This window comes from Zalophus californianus, chromosome 16 (assembly GCF_009762305.2).
Source record: "Zalophus californianus isolate mZalCal1 chromosome 16, mZalCal1.pri.v2, whole genome shotgun sequence".
In the NCBI taxonomy this organism is placed as follows: Eukaryota; Metazoa; Chordata; class Mammalia; order Carnivora; family Otariidae; genus Zalophus; species Zalophus californianus.
The window spans coordinates 57,075,588-57,093,461 of record NC_045610.1 but is presented as its reverse complement, the minus strand read 5'-3'; the positions used below and the strand labels follow the sequence as shown (position 1 = coordinate 57,093,461).

Here is a 17,874-nt window from a genome sequence, read left to right as displayed (position 1 = left end):
TAAGAGTTCTTTATGTATTCTTGATACAAGGCCCTTAAATATATGGTTTGCAAATATTTACTCCCATTCTGTGGATTGTCTTTTCACTTTCTTGATGGTGTCCTCTGAGGCACAAAAGTATTTAATTTTGATGAAGTACAACTTATCCATATTCCTTTTGTCTCTTGTGCTTTTGGTGTCATATCTAAAAAGCCACTGTCTAAGCCAAGGTCACAAAAATTTACCCCCATGTTAATTTCTAGAAGTTTTCAGAGCTGCATTTTTTTAAACTGAAGTGTAAATAACATAGTGTTATGTGAGTTTCAGGCATACCATATAACGATTCAACAATTCTATACATTACTCGCTGCTCATCACCATATAAGAGTATCAGAGCTGCATTTTGGGCAACCCCCCGACAGACCCCCAAGCTCTATCCCTGGCCACAATACTCCCCAAAGCCCCCACCCTAGTCCCAAACAGGCTGCTTACATTTCAGCATTTCTGCTCCACAGTTTCATATAGATGCAACCGTGGACAGGTGTCCAGGCAGGAGTTGGGGCCAGCTTAAAGGTTCAGGATGCAAGCTGGTGAAAGAGGAGGTGGTGAGTGTCAGACTCTGCATCCAAGGCTCAAGGCTGAGGAAGCACCTGCTGAGGCCAACAGTCCCACCCAAGGGGGGGTGCTGCCACTGGTCCTTCCAGGAGAGGCCATCTACTACCACTCTCCTTAAGTCTTCCATTGCTAACAGCTGTGCTGGCGGAACCAGTCTAGAAAAGCGGCCTGTAAGAAAGCGACTCCCTGGTCACCACCAAATTGGCTTTCCTTATCTCAATTTACACTGCGTGCTAGGCCCCTCTCAGAGACTCATGATCGGGGTCTGGTGACCTCACAGTGGCAGGACTCTAGGACCTAGGAGAGCCCTTTGGGAAATCCAGGTCCGCTGGATGCGGGCTCCGCTGCTCAGGCTGTGGGCGGATGGCCGGGCCGGTGTGAGTAGCACAGAAAGAGGCGCCGGGGTCAGGGAAGGGCAACCCAGAGCTTCCAGTCCAGCCAGTACCCCTCGAGGGGGAACCCGCCGGTCTTTCCCAAAGTCCGCCGCCGGCCCGCTGTGGGGGCGTCGGGGGTGGGGGGACGTGGCGGAGCGTGCTCAGCAGGTGGCGGGGGCCGGGAGGCGGGGCGGGGCGGGCCTGGCTCGGCGGGGGCGGGAGGAGGCCCGGGGTGGGGGCGGGGGGCCGTACAGGAATGTGCACCGCCCCCGCGCGGCCCCGCCCCGAGCATCCCGCGCCGACCGGGCCGCGCTGCAGGGCAAGCGTCATGGCCGCTTCGAGACAGCCCCAGGCTGCGGAGCTGCTGGCCGAGGCCCGCAGAGCTTTCCGGGAGGAGTTCGGGGCCGAGCCCGAGCTGGCTGTGTCGGCGCCGGGCCGGGTCAACCTGATCGGGGAGCACACGGACTACAACCAGGGCCTGGTGCTGCCCATGGTGAGGGGCCGGGAGGGGAGCCCCGAGCCTCCCCCGAGGCAGGGCAGGCCTGAGGCGCGCGGGGAGGTGCCTAGTCCCTGCATGGATGTTGGGCGGCCGCACCGAACTTTAGCCATCCTTCCGCGAGTCTGGGGGACGAGCACGTGGGAGAGACCTGGGGATGGGGTATTTCCCACGTTGGAAGAGAGGAAGCGGGGGATCCGCGAGGAAGTAGGCTAGGAGGGGGTGTGCCGACGCCTCTTCGCTCGAGCCCGCCCTCTGTAGGCTGCCGATCCTCGCCATCAACCTGAGTCTCAACTTGTGGGGCCCCAACCGCAAGCGGAAGGGGGCGCTTCGGGCTCTGTCTTCCAGGGGCCTCAACCCCGCAGACCTGGGGGAACTAGCCCTAGACCTCCCGGCCCAGCCGGTTCAGTTTACAGAGGAGGAAACTGAGGCCCAGCGAGGGCTAGTGACTTGCTCAAGGTCACAGAGCTGGTTCTTGGTGGGGCTGCGATTGGATCTGGGACCCTTTCCACCTGGTGCAGCTTGGCAAGTGAGTGGGTACTGCACACCTGAGACCGCTCCAGAATGGGACGGCATCAGTTGGAACTCCTCTGACTCTTTTCCTTTCTAGCTCTGCTCCCCCTTGCCCCACACCTGGGAGCCCATGTTCAGGCAGAGTCCAGGTCTACACTTCCGCCGCACTGGCCGTGCCCCTGAAAACCCAGGGGCAGGACCCAAGCCCCCAGGGCAAACTCAGCACTTAGATTCTACCCCAAGACATCCCCCATTCCTTTCTTTTTGAGTCTCAAAGGGAATCTGAAACCTTTTCATTCTTCAGAACTTTAGTATGGGAGGGGCCTCATCCACTGGTCAGCAGGCAGAAGCTGTACATACTCCCTGTCTCTCCTGCCAGGCGCTGGAGCTTGTGACCGTGCTGGTGGGCAGCCCCCGGGCAGATGGCCTTGTCTCCCTCCTCACCACCTCTGAGGATGCTGATGAACCCCGGCGGCTGCAGTTTCCGCTGCCCACAGCCCAGCGGTCACTGGAGCCCGGGACCCCCCGCTGGGCCAACTATGTCAAGGGAGTGATTCAGCACTACCCAGGTATGGGACCGAGGCCAGGGTCAAGTTGACACTAGTGCTAGGAGCACCACCTCTCAGCTACAAAGCTCATTAGCTCATATAATCCACCACGGGGTAGCTTGCAGGGGGAGAGTATCCCCATTGTACAGATGATGAGACTGAGGCCCTCAGAGGTTCCAGAACTTTCCCTGAGCTGCCCATTATATGATGGGAGGAGCCAGGATTCAAGCCCCTAGCCCCTTCGTTGGCCTCCAGAGCCCTAAACCAGGAGAACTAGGAAGACTGTGTCCCAGGAACCTCAGGGTAGAAGGATGAGGAGGGTGCTGGGGCCCACGTGGCCTCTGACAGTTGAGACTCATCCCTGGAAGCAGCTATCAGGCAGTTGCCTCCCTTCATACCAAAATACATGCCCTCCTCAGGCCCATCCTCCCATACGGCCCATCTCACCACCACCCATTCTTTCCAGCTGCACCCCTCCCTGGCTTCAGTGCAGTGGTGGTCAGCTCAGTGCCCCTGGGGGGTGGGCTGTCCAGCTCCGCGTCCCTGGAAGTGGCCACGTACACCTTCCTGCAGCAGCTCTGCCCAGGTACTTCTTAGGCCTCGGCCCCTGATCCAGCCCTCCTTCCCTGAGGTGTCCTTGTTGTCAGAGCTTTTTCCTTCCTCTATTGTGGCTTTGGGAGGAGGGTGGGGAATCTCCCTGGAGTGTCACTGGAACTACCACGGCTCCCACCCGCCCCCACCCCATGAACCCCCCCTCCTGGGCCCCAGCCTCCCCACCTCCCCCACCGAGTCTCCCCTGCCGCAGACTCGGGGTCCATAGCTGCCCGGGCTCAAGTGTGTCAGCGGGCCGAGCACAGCTTCGCAGGGGTGCCCTGTGGCATCATGGACCAGCTCATCGTACTGCTGGGGCAGAAAGGCCACGCGCTGCTCATTGACTGCAGGTCAGGGGCTCCCCTCATCATCAGGAGCTTCTGGGTGGAGCATGCCCACTGGCTGCTGTGGCACACGGACAGTTGGGCTTGTCATCTCCTCACTCCAACTCCATGCCAGGTCCCTGGAGACAAGCCTGGTGCCGCTGTCAGAACCTAAGCTGGCCGTGCTCATCACCAACTCCAATGTCCGCCACTCGCTGGGCTCCAGCGAGTACCCTCTGCGGCGGCGCGAATGTGAGGCAGTGGCCCGGGCGCTGGGCAAGGAGAGCCTTCGGGAAGTGCAGCTGGAGGAGTTGGAGGGTGAGAGCTGGCTGGGTACCCTGCGGGGCTGCCGGGCCCTCCGTGTGGTCTTGACCCTGCCGTACACCCCCTCATCCCCAGGGGCCTCGCCTGTGCTCTGCCCACTGCTCCTAACACTGCACACCTAGGGCTCCTACCTCAGCAGGGCTACTCGAGATCTTATATTGTTTTTCCTTTTTTTCTTTTCCTTTCTTTTTTTTTTTTTTTTTAAGTAGGCTCCACACTTAGTGGAGGCTTGAACTCATAACTCTGAGATCAAGACCTGAGTTCAAGCGTGGGGCTTGAACTCATAACTCTGAGATCAAGACCTGAGCTGAGATCAAGAGTCAGATGCTTAACCAACTGAGCCACCCAGGTGCCCCTTAATATTGTTCTTTTCTTTAAAGATTTTTTTTTTTAATTTATTTGAGACAGAGAGATACAGAGAGAGAGAGATACAGAAAGAGAGAGAGCATGAGCAGGGGGAGGTGCAGAAGAAGAGGGAGAAGCAAGCTCTCCGCCGAGCGGGGAGCCCGATGTGGGGCTTGATCCCAGGACCCTGGGATCACGATCTGAGCCGAAGGCAGATGCTTAACCGACTGAGCCACCCAGGCGCCCTTGTTTCTCTTTTTCTAACGTTATCTGAGAAGCCTTTACTGTGCCAGCATGTCATCAACGGGGCCTGTAAAAGCTACGGAATACTCTGGCACGCAGGTGTACCTAACTTAACTATTTACCAATAATCACACGTGACACTGTGATGATTGTTTTCAGACCCGAGTTTATCTGCATTCTCTTGTTATTTTCTTAGGATTGCATTCTGAGCAGTAGGATTGCAGAGTCAAAAGTGCATGTATCTAAGAGGTTCCTGACACACGTGGCCAGGAAGATAGTATATTTGATAGTTTGAAGGTCAGATGAATATCCCCTGGTTCTGCCACACCCTGTGAAGCAGATACCATTATTACTCCCCGTGTTTTGGATGAGGGACCCATAGTCCGGGGCAGTGCTGAGCCTCGGACCAAGCAGCTTAGCCCCCTAGCCCGTCCCCGGCCAGGCTGCCGGCCCTGGGAGTTGGGCCCTCCCTGGCAGTGTGCTAGTGCCCGGTGCAGGGGCGATGGCCAGCCCTGGGGGACCGCCTTGTGCTTCTCCTTGGTGGACCATTCCGTTCAGACCTGCCCCGCCTGCTCTGTGCAGGTGACCTTGGCGGAGGTTTTCACACTGGAACACTTTGGCCATCCCTCCTCTCCACTGCACCCCTTCCCCACCACTCCTCGGGGGTCTCCCCTCCCTGGGGACCTCAGTGCTGCCCTCTGCCTTCAGAGTCCTGTGCCTGAGGCCCTACTCTGCCTCCTTCCTGTCCTCTGCCTGGCTCCTCCCCTTCTGCTTGGAAACTTGGCCAGTTCTCTTCCCTTCTGAAATTGAATCTCTTTCCTGTGCCAGTGTGGGGGGAAGACCTAATGCTTATGGCCCCCATTTTGTCATCCATGTTCACTTCTCAATCCTCTCAGTCACCCCCCCCAAAGCAGCCAACTCTCCCCGGCGCCCCCCCTCCCCCCCTCGGCAGGCGCTGGACCTGCTTGCTCACAGCCCTGTTTCTCTGCACGTGCCCGCCCCAGGCTTTGTCCTCAAGCCACAGCACCAGCCACCACTGTTCCACTTAGGACTCGGATTGGAGCCTGCAGCCCCTTGCTCACCTGGCTGGAGCCTCCCCACATTTCCACCTGCTGCCCCGGAGCCCCCACCTGATTCCCAGCGGAACTCCTCGTCCTCCCTTGTAGGCTTCCCCTGCTGACTTCCCGTTGCCTGTTATTTCTTACCCTTGTCGCTCCTGTGTGAGACCTCGGTCACCTCCGTGTCCCCACTGTCCCCCTCCCACTCTTATCTCCCCTTCCTCCCCCCACATCAGGCCCCTCATTGCTTTCTGAGTGTTTAGCAGCTGCTGTCTGGCTCCTGGTGCCTTCTTCTCCCAGCTCGGACCCCCTGCCCACGGCAGTCGCTTTTGTCAGCCCTTCCCTGCTCCCAAACCTCTGTGGCTCCAGAATTAAGTAGCAAAACCCCCTGGCAATCAGGGCGGCCATGACGTACTCAGCTTGCTCTCCCCACCCCAGCGTTAGCCAGCGGGACGGCCTGGATCGTGGCGTGCCCTGCTTCTTGATCTTTGCCTGGGCTGTACCCCAACTCCGGAGCCCCAGCCTCCCCAGTTGATGCTCCAGCATAAACAGCAGCAGGAGGAGGGGCGCCTGGGTGGCTCAGTTGGTTAAGCGACTGCCTTCAGCTCAGGTCATGATCTCAGGGTCCTGGGATCGAGCCCCGCATCGGGCTCCCTGCTCCGCGGGAAGCCTGCTTCTCCCTCTGACCCTCCCCCTGCTTGTGTTCCCTCTCTCGCTGTCTCTCTCTCTGTGTCAAATAAATAAAATCTTAAAAAAAAAAAAAGCAGCAGGAGGATTTCTCCCTCTTGTGCTACTGTGGGCTCTTGAAGGCAGCCCTGTGTTCCCCCTCACCTTGGAAGCAACAAGGGTCTGGGGCTTACCCTGCTGTTAAGTGAGCACCCACTGTGTGCCAGGCACCCTGCTGGGATGGGAGCTCTCCATGCGTTCTCTCTCTCAGTGCTTACTGCGCCCCGAGTGACACAAGCATCCCATTTCATAGTTGGGGCGGAGGCTCCGAACCTTAGTCACCAACACAAGGTTCTACGTACAGCTTTGTCAGAACCGCCCTCCAGCCTCCCACCCCCAGGCCACCGCCTTGGCGCCCCCATCCCCACATTGGCAGGGGCCCAGAGGTGGTGAGTGGCGGGCCCGCTGACCCCTTTCCCTCCCCAGCTGGCAGAGACCTGGTGAGCAAGGAGGGCTTCCGGCGCGCACGGCATGTGGTGGGTGAGATCCGGCGCACGGCCCAGGCAGCAGCGGCCCTGAGCCGGGGAGACTACCGAGCCTTCGGCCGCCTCATGGTAGAGAGTCACCACTCGCTCAGGTGAGGACCGCTGGGGCCCGTATCTCCCGGGCAGAGGCTGAGCCCGGGGGCAGGGTGGGGTCTGTGCTAGGCCCACCCTCTTCTCTGTCCTCTCTGCAGGGATGACTACGAGGTGAGCTGTCCGGAGCTGGACCAGCTCGTGGAGGCTGCACTGTCTGCACCTGGGGTTTATGGCAGCCGCATGACCGGGGGTGGCTTTGGCGGCTGCACTGTGACCCTGCTGGAGGCCTCCTCCACCTCCCAAGCCATGCAGCACATACAGGTGGGTAGGCACCAGCGCCCCGGGGGTAGGAGGGATGGAGAAGTGGGTCCCCGAGGCCCTGCCGTGCTTAGACCCCACCTGCCTCTCCCATAGGAGCAGTACAGTGGTACCGCCACCTTCTACCTCTCTCAGGCGGCCGATGGCGCCAAGGTGCTGCACTGGTGAGGCACTCCCCGGGGATGGCACCCAGTGGGCATGGGGCCTGCCAGGCAGCAAGTCACGAAGCTCCAGGCCTCTGGCGCCTGCCCTCTGCATCTGGGTGCTCAATAAACTTGTGCCTGCCACCATGATGACCCACCTGCCTGCCTCTAGAGGTGGGTGTGTGCTTGGGTATCCGAGGAGCTGTGTCAGAACTGCTCCCCTGCTCTGTGCAGGCACTCCCTGGAAGAACGGACAGGGCAGAGTCAAGCGGTAGCAAAATCTTTTATTAAGTGCAGAACAAAGCTGGGCCTTTGTCATGCTGCTCCCAGCTCTTTGGTTACACACAAATAGGCTTGGGCCCTGGGGTAGGGGACTTGCAGCCAGAAGGGTCTTCTGGGACCTCTGCTCCCTTCATTCCTCCCAGAGGACACCTTCCCTCTGCTCTGTAGCCAGAGGTACTGGCCCTGTGATCAGCATGCGGGTGTGCCGGTCTGCGAGGGGTCCAAGGATGGAGTAGCTGAGCCACAGCCAGGGAGAGGAGGCAGGGTGGGGGCCCAGGTTCCAGCACACTGTTGGGTAAGGGTGGGGGGGCTCAGGTCTGGAAGAACTGTTGGTCCACCTGGGTACTGAGGGTTCCACTGGTGGTCAGCGTCCGGCTCACAAACTCCTGGGTCACGTGGTGGGTGAGGGAGCCACTTGCTTCCAGGTGTTGGGACCCCAGGGTCAGTCCATCTGCAGGGGAAAAAGCACTGAAGGACTCTGCCCGGGGCCCTGGCTCTCCTGCTCTGAGAGCTCTGTGTTCCCCTCAGGAGAGCCAGAGGCCCTGCCCAGCGACTCACCCAGGAGGAAGGGCTCGGTGGTGCTGGTGTGGGTGGCAGTGATGCTGCTGTATTCGCCTGGCAGTGAGTGCTGCAGGAGCCCAGGATGGCTGCCGAGTTGTGGGAAAGGGCCTGGCATGGGCAGATGGGCCAGTCAGAGATAATGCTGAGAGAAGAGGTGGCCAGAGAAAGGGTAAGGGTTACGAAGGGGTGAGGTTCCCTACCTCCATCCTGGGACTCGATGGTGATGATGCCCTCACGCTCTGGCCCATAACCTTCAGTGGTCTTGGCCTGCACCTTGAACTTGTAGGGCACGTTCTCACTGAGGCCTGGCACGGTCAGCCGGCTCTCAGGACTGTCACCATCCACCAGGAACGTGGTGGCTGGCTCTGGACAGGGAAGATGCCTTTAGCCTCTGCGGCTCCCTCTCCACCCCTTCCCTGGCCACCCCTGACCTGGGGGCAGGCAGCACCTCCTCCATGGGCCAGCTCACAGGTCACCAGGTAGCCAAGGATATTCCCCTCGGGCCTGCGTGGCCGCTCCCAGCTCAACTGCAGCGAGTCTGGGCTCAGGGCGGTAAACACCAGCGGGCCCGGGGCGCTGGGTGTGCTCAAAGTGAAGGTGGAGCCTGGAAGCAGCAGAGCAAGGGTGTCAGTGTGCGGGTCACTAGGGGACATCATGGGGGCAGCCGTGGGGTGGGGAGGCAGCTCACCTGGCAGGGGGCAGAGTGGACTCTGGGGGTGCACCTGCGACTCAATGGTGATGATGCCCTCGCGCTCTGGGCCCCAGCCTTCTTGGCTCTGGGCCCGCACACGGAACACATAGGAATGGTTGGGCAGAAGGTCTTCCACCACCACTGAAGTCTGGCTGGGGTTGGGGATGTTGAGCCGATACAGCTCCCCTGAGGGTGGGGGTGGGTGGGAGACAGGGGAGAGGTGTTATTCCCACCCCTGGCCTGATCCCATGCCTTCCCTAGGCTGCCACCAGGACCTGGTCGTCACTCGCCCAGGATTAGCTGTGGTTTGGGGGCAGGTGGGATCAGCCTGGTATGGCATGGTTGGTTGTTTAGGCTGTACACCATACTATACAAGGGATGAGTGCAGCCTAAAATCCCACCTATGTTCTGGCTGTTCATGGACCCAAGTCATGCTGCTGTGAGTTTGTCCTCCCAGGGAAGCACCACTTCCCAGCTCCCACAAAGCCATCTTCCCAGGCCAGCAGAGGCCCTAGGTCCCTAAGCCAGTGAAGGCTTGTTAGGCAAAACCTAGCAGAGGCAATGACCTGGAGAGAGGCCCAGGGAGACGGATGAGGGCTCAGGAGAGAGGGGGCAGTGAAGGGCAGTGAGGAGTATGGAAGTGAGAGTCAGAAAGTCTGGTGGGGACCGTTAGTGTTCAAGGGACTTGGGTGGATTCCTGTCCAGCTGGGTGCTCCTGTGGGGCCCATCACAGGGCCGAGCCTGGCAAGGCATCACCCCCACAGCCCGCCAGCAGCAGCTGTGGCTCACCGCCGTTCAGCAGCTGGTACTCCACGCTGTAGCCCTGCAGCACCTGCTCACACCGCGGCTCCTGCCAGCTCACTTTCAGAGACGTGGGTCCCAGGGCTGAGAAGACCAGGCGGGTGGGTGTGTTGGGCACACCGGCAGCCAAGCGGGCGTCTGAAGACGGGGAAGCCGCAGTCAGTTTGTGTCCGGGGTCTCTGGGCAGGAGTCCTGCCTCTGTCCCCTGACCTCCCTCCGCTGTCTCGTCTCCACTGACTGCTGGCCTGGCAGCTCGCTCACCTTGCAACACCCTGTCCGGGCCACCCAGCACCTCCTGCACATCTCAGAGTGGGTGTGGGCTTGCAGGCCCCCCTCCCCCTCCCCCGCTGGCCTGGCGCCTCTCCTCCCCCAGCCCAGCACCCCTGGAAAGGACAGAGGCGATGTTAGGCATCAGCACCGATGGGGATGGAATGGAGGGTAAGGTGCTGGGTTTGGGCAGTGGCTGCAATGAGCAGATGGGTGACAGATGGAGCAGGACAGCTGTGCAGACACAGGATGGCCACCCCTGTACTACCTGGGCCCCGAAAGGGCGCTGCTGGCTGCCCAGCCAGGATTATAGTGTCTCGGGTGTCCCCAGAGGGAGGGAACCCCTTCATCTGAGCCCGACTCAGGGGCCCCAGGGTCCAGGACAGTGGAAGCCTGCTCCTCCCCTCTTCCCAGATGGGAGGGAGGCCTACGGCAGGACAAAACAAGAGTGAGCACGCAGGAGGTGTGTGTGTTGGAGGACGGGCAGCAGGGCAGAGCCGGGCCAGTACCCTGAGCCTCCTGGGGCTGGAAGAGAAGAAGGGTTGGCTGTGGACACTCACTGTGGGAGGAGACAGAGGTGAGGGTGGGGTAGTCTCTGGGCAGCGTGGCAGAGTGTGAGTGTTCTGTGCGGGTCAGCGAGTGGTAGTCCCGCGTCAGGGTGGAGGAGGTACTCAGCACCCGGTGGGACAGGTGTGGGCTCAGGTGGGTGCCGTAGGCGGTGTTGGCCACAGTCATCCTGTGCAAGGAGTTGGCACTGCCCGGGAAGGCAAAGTCCATCCTCCCGTTCACCAGGTGCTCTGCAGGAGGAGAACAGGGTCACTGGGACAGACCTCTACTGGACCCAGAGCCCCATGGGGCAGCCTGTGGCCCTGGGAATTGCTAGGATTACCTATCTTCTGAGGGGGCAGGGGGGGGCGGTGTGCTGGGCATAAAGCCAGCCTCCCTTGGCCCACCAGGGACAGAAGCTCAGTGTTCCCGGCAGAGTCCAAGGGGTCACACAGGCTTCTGCAGCCCATGTCCACTGGCCCTCAGGATGCCAGTGTGGATGGTCTGAGCACTGCTGACCCCAGGTGGGAGACTCCTGCCCTTGCAGTTAGCCCTGCCTTCGGGGAGCCCAAATTCTTGCCCTGTGTCCCTTCAGGCCTCTGAGGGGTCTCCTTGGGTACTAGGGCCTGCCCTCCCGGACACAACACACTTCTGAAGTTGTACGCTCCTGCGGGCAGTCCTGCTTTGAGGACAGTCCGAATGCCTGCCCTGGGGGTTCCTTGGCTCTGGGGGTCCGCCTCTGCGCAGTGGCACCAACCCCCGGCAGGGCAGGGCGCCTTCGCGGGCAGCCTGGCCACAGGGGGCTCGGGCCGGGCCCAGGCCGCAAACGAGCGCGCCTAGGTGGTTGCAGGGTCGGGGCGCGCGGGGCAAGCCCGTCACCTCTGGGGGGCCTGGGTGTGGAGCCGCGCGCTAGGCCGCCACCCTCCCCGCCCCTGCCCGTGTCCGCGTCCGCCTCCGCGTCCGCGCGGTCGTCCAGGGGCCCGCAGGACGGCTCGCCGTCGGAGGAGCGCCCGCTGCTGGCCGACAGGCGCGGGATGAGCTCCGGGGGCAGCCGCCACGTGACGCGCCGCAGGTCCAGCTCCTCCCCCAGCAGGGGCTCGAACTTCCAGCCGCCGCCTTAGGAACAACGAAGGGCCGCGTTGGCACCGCCGGCGGGCGCGGGCGGCTGCGGGAGGGGGCGCGGCGGGGCGGAGGCCAGCGACGTGAGCCGGTCCTCGGGCTCTCCGGAATCCAAGTGTGGTCGCGGAGCGGGCGACGGGCGGGACCCTTGGCCCGCGAAGCGGAAGAGGAGCCCTTCCGTGCGAGCCAGTGCAGCCGGGGCTGCAGCCGGTGAGGAAAAGCCGCCCCCCCCCCCCCGCCCCGGCCCCCCGCCCCGGGTGGCGCTGGCTCTGTCACCAGCTGAGGTCTCCTTGCCCGAGCCTCAGTTTCCTGTGTACCGGAGAGAGTAATCTCTCCCCCACAGAGTGCGTCCCAGGTAGTGTAAGCAGCTGACTTTGGGCACCTGATTCATACCTGCTGCTCTTTCAAACCCCCCACGACCCTTGGGTTTGGGTTCCTTAAGCCCAAGCTCAGCCCTGCTCTTGTCAGGGCAAGGATGGAAGAGAGTAGGAATCCTGGAGAATTTTGACTCATGGCATGGTATGACTGACATTCCATTTTACAGGTCAGAACACTGAGGCACAGTGGAGCCAAAGCTAAAACCGAGTACCAGGGCCGGGCAGGGGGTCATGCCTGCCCTCTCCCACACAGCCTTGTCCCTGGGGAGGTGGCCTGAATGTCCTGCGTCCATGGCACAGCCTTCCGGGTGTAAGGCTGTGTTTCCACATGGTCCCGTGTGCGTGGCCCTGCACGGCCCTGTGTGCATCTGCTCCCAAGCAAGTCTGTTTGCCTGTGCACACGACCGCCCATGGGCCACGTTGGCTTTGTCCCCTCTGTACCCCACGCCAGTATGGTGCCTGCCAAATGGTAGGCTCTGCAGATATCCATGTGGAGCTGAGAGGGACTTACAGTCTTGATCTCTGTGCCCGGTGGTCACTGGCCCCGTTGCTTTCTCTGGACACCTGGGACAGCCCCACCTCCTCCCGGGGACATGGATCCCAGACCCACTCACCAGTGTCATCGGAGACGCTAGGCCTCTGGCTGCCAGGAGGGGAGCGCAGAACGTCATCACTGTACATGAGGAAGCTCTCATAGTCTTCCCCACACCGGGCGTCCACAATGGGGATGTCCGGGATGATAGGGACTGCGGGAGCAGGAGGGGTCAGCCAGGGCCCTAGCCTCAGCCTCCCGTCCTACCCTACCTCCCGTCCCCCGCCCCCGCGCTCCCCCCCCCCCACTCACTGGACATGGGCCGCGTGGGTTGGGTGGCCAGGTTGATGATGGCCTCCCGCTCCGGGCCCCAGCCTGCCCCATTGCGCGCCTTCACCGTGTAGCGGTATGGCTGGGACTCCCGAAGGTTCTCAATAAGCAGCATCCGCCTCTTGGGACTGTCCACCAATACCTTCTTCATGGGCCCGATGGGTCCTGGGCAGGGAGAGCGCCTCAGATGGGTCATTGTAGGTTCCTGCCTGGCCCAGCCCCGGCTCTGATGCAGCGGCCCCGCTTCTCGGGCTCTTTCCTTCCCAGGGAGGGCACAGGGAACAAGGCAGGGAGCAAGCAGCTATGCGACTTCTGGGTCGGGCCAGGCCCTGAGAACCTGGGCAGGGCTGGTTTCAAGAAGTGTCACCAACTCTTTGAAGGGCTCATCCTGAAGTGGCCGAGCCAGGACTAGACTCACGGTGGCCCCACTGTCACCTCTACTGATTGGTAATGGTCCCGTGTCCAGGGCGCCGCCACCTGAGCGCTGAGAGCAGAGATAGCCCAGTGCCCACCACCGCGGCCACGGGGTCACATGAGCAAGGACAGGAGCAGAGGGTGGGCTCAGGGGAGCTGCACCTCAGGGCAGGCTGAGGCTTGTGAGAGCTCAGGGTGTCGGGGTGGAGGGAAGGGTGTGCGAGACGGCCAACAGGGTCAGCTTAGCCGAGAGCGGAGGCCAAGTAGCTCTCCTGCACTCACAGACACGCAGCCCTGGGAGGAAGGAGAAGGTGACCCCCGTAGCTCCGGGCAAGTTACAGGGCCTAGGCCGAGGGACAGCAAGAAAGGGCCTGCCATGTTAGAAGCCTTCTGGGAAGCCAGAGAAGGCACAAAAGACTGGAGGCCGGAAAAAGTCCCAGTCTCCAAAGAGGTCCAAAGGAGGCTTCTGGAAAATACCTGGTAAGCTTGGTGTCTGCCCCCAGCAAACAACTGTGCTTAAAAAGAATTGGTTGGTGGAGGCCCCTCAGCCTGGGGGAGGTCTCTAGCTGCCAAGGTGGGCACTGTCTCTTGGCCCGCCCCTCCTATCCCTGTCAGCTAGTGGGAGAGCGGGAGAGGGGCACCCACCAAAGTGCTGATACCCTCGGCCAGGGGGGCCATCTGACACATTCCAGGACACAACTGAGACCTCAGCAGGCTGGAGCCATGGCTGAAATCATCGCGAATGAACTTTCCACAGGATACATGGCGGGGTCAGAGGAGACTTCCTCTGTGACAGTGGTCATGGGGTACTAGGTGTTATAAACCCAGAATGCACCAAAGGTGTGATGCAGCTGTTGAGGTCATGTGTGGTCTGCTTGGCTGGTAAAGAGCAACAAGCCTGATGTCTAGAATAATCTCTGTCCTCTGCCCTGTTGGGCCACTCCGGGAGTGCTGAGGCTGACCCATGTTAAGGTCCAGAGGTCGTGTGAAGTGGTGAGCTCCCCGTCCCTGGGACTGACCAAGAAGTGAGGGCACAAGGAGGAGGTCCCTGCACCCACTGGATGTGGAACCAAGTTCCCTCACTTTTCTCGTCTTGGCAGTTGGTGGGGTTGCCCACCCTCCCCTCCCTCCCAGGGCTGGGAAGAAAGAACCGTGCTGCCAAATGAAATGTTACATGAGCCATACTCAAAAAACAACCTGTTTATCTGAAACTCAGGGCATCCTCTATTTGCTAAATCTGGCAACTCTCCTTTGGCCCCAAGAGAACCCTGTGAAAATGAGCCACCCTGGTTCCCTGTATGTGGGAAGGCACCCCTGAACTTGTGACCCCAGTGCCCATCTATCTCACGCCTCCCGTCCCCACCTGCCCTGTGAGCTTCCGCACTTGCTCTTGGGATGTGACCAGCCCAAACCTGACCACAAACCTGACGAGGCCTTAGGCCACCAGACATATGGGACTCGACCACCGACCGGGATGACGTGACCTCCCTCCGGCTCTTTGCCCCCTCCCCTTCCTGCCATCCCCGGGGGCAGGAGGGGTCCAGGTCCTTACGGTTGTCCTCGTTGACCAAGCCGTAGCAGACCTCGTAGGCCGTGATCTCGCCGTTGGTCTCAGCCGGCTCAGCCCAGCTGAGCTGGGTCACCGTGGAGGAGACGACATTGAAGGCCAGACGCCCTGGCTCACTGGGTACTGAGGGAGGGGCAGGGGGCAGTACAGGGAGAAAGCTGTGAGCCGCAGCAGAGGGAGGGCTGGGTTCTGGGAGGTGGTGGGGGGCAGAGCTGGGCATCAGGGTAGCTCGGGGACAGGTGGTGAGGCCTCACCTTCCTGCTGGGTGCAGCAGGACACCAAGGAGCTGTAGGGGCCCTCGCCCTCTGCCCCGTAGGCGCACACCTTCATCTCGTAGTCGCAATATGGGTACAGGTTGGTGAGCTCCACCGAGGGCACCTTGCTGTCAAGCAGGTGGGCTTCGGACTCAGAGTCACCCTGGATCCAGTACTTGACCTAGCCCCAGGGGAGGAAAGAGTCAGTGGGGAGTGGCAAGGGCCAGAGCTGCTCGTCCCTCCACGGACCTCCTGCTCTTATCGCCCCCTTTGCACAGACGAGACGCCGAGGGGTTGGTGATCTGCCAGGTTCACACAGCAGGGCTGGGGCAGAACTGGGGTGTCTCCTGCGTGGGCGGAGGAGCCACATTCCAGGAAGGAGGGCAAATGTCTGAAAACTTCAGGGATGGATCTTCCCTCTTCCCCAAACACATGGGGGTTCGTTCCATCTGCCCCCTTGTGCCCCCGAAGCATGCCCTCTCCGCCCCCTCAGGGGCCCTCTGGCCTCAGGTGGCCCACGTCCCCAGCGGGTACCAGGCCTCCCCATCCACCTCCCCCATTGCCTCCCACCTTACCCTGTACCCTGTTGGCTTGCCAGGCGGGGGCAGCCAGTTGAAAAGGATCTTCCGGGACCCAGCAGCCTTGGCATTGGGGTTCTGGGGGGCACCCAGGTCACCATGGTGAGGGAACGATGACAGTGTCTGGCTTGTGAAGTTCCGGTCCAGTTCGTCTGTAGTGAGCCAAGCCCAAGTGGAGCAGCCCGCTCAGCCACCCCCTCTTTGACGGAGGCAAGAATCCACCCTCACCACCAGGGGGCTCCCCCAACCCTTCCCCACAAGCGCTCGGCTGACAGCTGCCACCCCAGGTCCCTGGGGGGTTGGTGCCCCCACTGGTGCCACAGAGGGCATCCTGCCCTCCTCGTGGAGGACCCAGGAAGGTCTCTGGAGGAGTGAGGAGGAGGAGGGAGTTCGTCTGCCCTTCTTTCTCCCTGGGCAGCCAAGGGAATACTCCATGTGAGAACATTTGTTCCTACACACCCCCTTTTCTCCCCTCTACCCTGAGAATCTTCCCTCCTATCTTCTGGGAAAACCTTCTCGGGGTGGGCTCACAGACACCACCATCCTGGAGCCTACGGACCCATAAGAACTGTTTCACTCTCCGGGAAACACCTGCATTTTAGCTGGAACTGAGGCCGAAGTCGAAGGGCTAAGGCCTAGAGGTGGGGTTCATGGCCTGCCAGCAGGCTGGGTAGCCATGACGCCACTCCACCCTCTCTGGTTGAGAGCAGGATTGCCGCATAAAATGCAGGACCCCTAGTTAAGCTGGAGTTTAAGGTAAATAACAAATAAGGTAAGTATATCCCAACTGTTGCATGGGGCATACCTACACAAAACTTGTTCCTTGATTATCTGAAATCCAAATCTAACACTGGGCATCCTGTATTTTTACTTGCCAAGACTGGCAGCCTCTGTGGAGAGGCCCCCAGCCCTCCCTCTGCATCTGCTTAAGCACACTCCCAGCTCTGCGCACCTGGGTCCCCAATGATGACGGTGGCTGAGTGGGGCTGGCCCAGGCGGGCCCCGAACTTGGGGTTGGTGAGTTGAATGTGGAAGCGGCGGGTCTGGCGGCCCCGCAGGAGGGAGTCCATCTCCTGCAGCTCCAGGAGCTTCACCTGCAGCTCCTTCCAGGTCTCCCCAGGTTGGAAGAGCAGCTCACCCTCTGCAGGGATGTAGTCCTGGGAGTGGGATGGGGTCAGGGTCAGACCAGGCCTGGAGAATGAATCACACCAAGCACTCCACCCAGACCTCGTGTATACGGCAGAGACCATCACACACAGACAATCCCACGTGGACATGAAATGGCTCACATTCCTGTAACACCTGTGCATCAAGCACTTTACAAATCTTAGCTCATTTGACCCTCGCAGCACTGTGAGGTGGAGCTGTTACAGTCTCCGATTTACAGATGAGGAGCCGAGAAACCTGCCCAAGCTCACAGAGAGTGGTGCTAGAGCCGAGCTGAGCTTTGAACTGAGGCCCAGAGATGGGGATGTATAGCAGATTCAGAGAGTCCCATACGGGCAGGCCCTGCCCCCCGCACTGTGGCTACAAAGCCTGGGATCCCACCAGGCCCCAGGCCCTGCCTCCTGGATAGGGTGTCCCCATCAGCTCGTTTTCTTTCTTTTTTTTAAAGATCCTGTTTATTTGAGAGAGGGAGAGAGAGAGAGAAGGAGCATAAGCAGGGGGAGGGTCAGAGGGAGAGGGAGAAGCCGACTCCCCTCTGAGCAGGGAGCCCAATGCGGGGCTTGATCCCAGGACCCCGAGATCATGACCTGAGTCAAAGGTAGATGCTTAACCAACTGAGCCACGCAGGCGCCCCTCCAGCTTTCTTCTTTCAATGCCTCAGAGCTCTCCTGAGCGTCTGGGATGCGAGCGTCTGTGTGTGCAGACATGTATGGGGTCCGTCAGCAGCAACGGGGCGGGGCGGGGGGGTGGGGTGGGGAGGAATCCTGCTCACCTGAGACCACTAGGTGGCATTGCAAACTAACATTTCAAATCTAGGCCCAGCAGGGGGCAAATTCAAGGGCTACAAACCCAGATCTGGAGGAGGCAAATCTAAGAAAAGCAGGAGTCACCTGCTAGACAACTGACCGGGGGGAACACTTCAAACGTCAAAGTCACAAAAGACAAAATGGGAGAATTGTACTAGATTAAAGGAGACTTCAGACACATGACAAAATGCAATGCCAGATCCTTGCTTGGTTCTTGGATTGGGGCAAAAAAAAAAAAAAAAAAAAAAGCTATCAAGGACATTGTGGGGACATGTGAACAAGGGGAGATCTGAATATGGGCCAATTATTAGGTAATACTACAATGTGAGGTTTCTTAAAGTTGGTAATGATGAAGTTGTGTAGAACAGCCCTGTTCTCAGCAGGGGCCGGCAGAAGCTGTAGGGTCTTTGTGATGTCTACGACTTTGAATAGTTCCGTAAACAAAATGAAATGGAACACAACTTTCTC

The 17,874-nt window shown here is 60.2% G+C and overlaps 2 protein-coding genes across 7 annotated transcripts in view; one reads left to right on the top strand and one right to left on the bottom strand.

Moving 5' to 3' along the window:
* The first annotated feature begins 912 nt into the window (after positions 1 to 912).
* Positions 913 to 7,270, top strand: GALK1 (galactokinase 1). 3 transcript variants are annotated; one of them, XM_027567719.1, is made up of 8 exons: positions 913 to 971; positions 2,357 to 2,546; positions 2,992 to 3,111; positions 3,331 to 3,466; positions 3,576 to 3,757; positions 6,562 to 6,712; positions 6,812 to 6,974; positions 7,068 to 7,270. In XM_027567719.1, exons 1-8 carry the CDS (start codon positions 927 to 929, stop codon positions 7,137 to 7,139), a joined length of 1,059 nt encoding a protein of 352 aa, XP_027423520.1. In that variant the 5' UTR covers positions 913 to 926; the 3' UTR covers positions 7,140 to 7,270. The 3 variants fall into 3 exon arrangements, with proteins under 3 accessions (XP_027423520.1, XP_027423522.1, XP_027423519.1); XM_027567718.2 differs by lacking the exon at positions 913 to 971 and adding an exon at positions 1,247 to 1,461 and having other exon boundaries at positions 7,068 to 7,258; XM_027567721.1 differs by lacking the exons at positions 913 to 971; positions 2,992 to 3,111 and adding an exon at positions 1,246 to 1,461.
* A 108-nt stretch (positions 7,271 to 7,378) lies between these two features.
* ITGB4 (integrin subunit beta 4) overlaps positions 7,379 to 17,874 on the bottom strand; it is a 31,279-nt gene continuing 20,783 nt past the window's right edge. Inside the window, exons 27-41 of one of the 4 annotated variants that reach the window (XM_027567714.2) lie at positions 16,386 to 16,590; positions 15,431 to 15,585; positions 14,856 to 15,036; positions 14,587 to 14,724; positions 12,603 to 12,785; positions 12,373 to 12,504; positions 11,142 to 11,378; positions 10,277 to 10,513; positions 9,985 to 10,143; positions 9,438 to 9,587; positions 8,646 to 8,834; positions 8,406 to 8,561; positions 8,158 to 8,322; positions 7,955 to 8,065; positions 7,379 to 7,847 (exon numbers count right to left, since the gene is read on the bottom strand). In XM_027567714.2, the coding sequence (XP_027423515.2) occupies positions 7,708 to 7,847; positions 7,955 to 8,065; positions 8,158 to 8,322; positions 8,406 to 8,561; positions 8,646 to 8,834; positions 9,438 to 9,587; positions 9,985 to 10,143; positions 10,277 to 10,513; positions 11,142 to 11,378; positions 12,373 to 12,504; positions 12,603 to 12,785; positions 14,587 to 14,724; positions 14,856 to 15,036; positions 15,431 to 15,585; positions 16,386 to 16,590 (2,538 nt within the window). In that variant the 3' untranslated portion in view covers positions 7,379 to 7,707. The remainder of the gene's footprint in view (positions 7,848 to 7,954; positions 8,066 to 8,157; positions 8,323 to 8,405; positions 8,562 to 8,645; positions 8,835 to 9,437; positions 9,588 to 9,984; positions 10,144 to 10,276; positions 10,514 to 11,141; positions 11,379 to 12,372; positions 12,505 to 12,602; positions 12,786 to 14,586; positions 14,725 to 14,855; positions 15,037 to 15,430; positions 15,586 to 16,385; positions 16,591 to 17,874) is intronic. The other 3 variants (XM_027567715.2, XM_027567716.2, XM_027567717.2) reach the window with 3 other exon arrangements.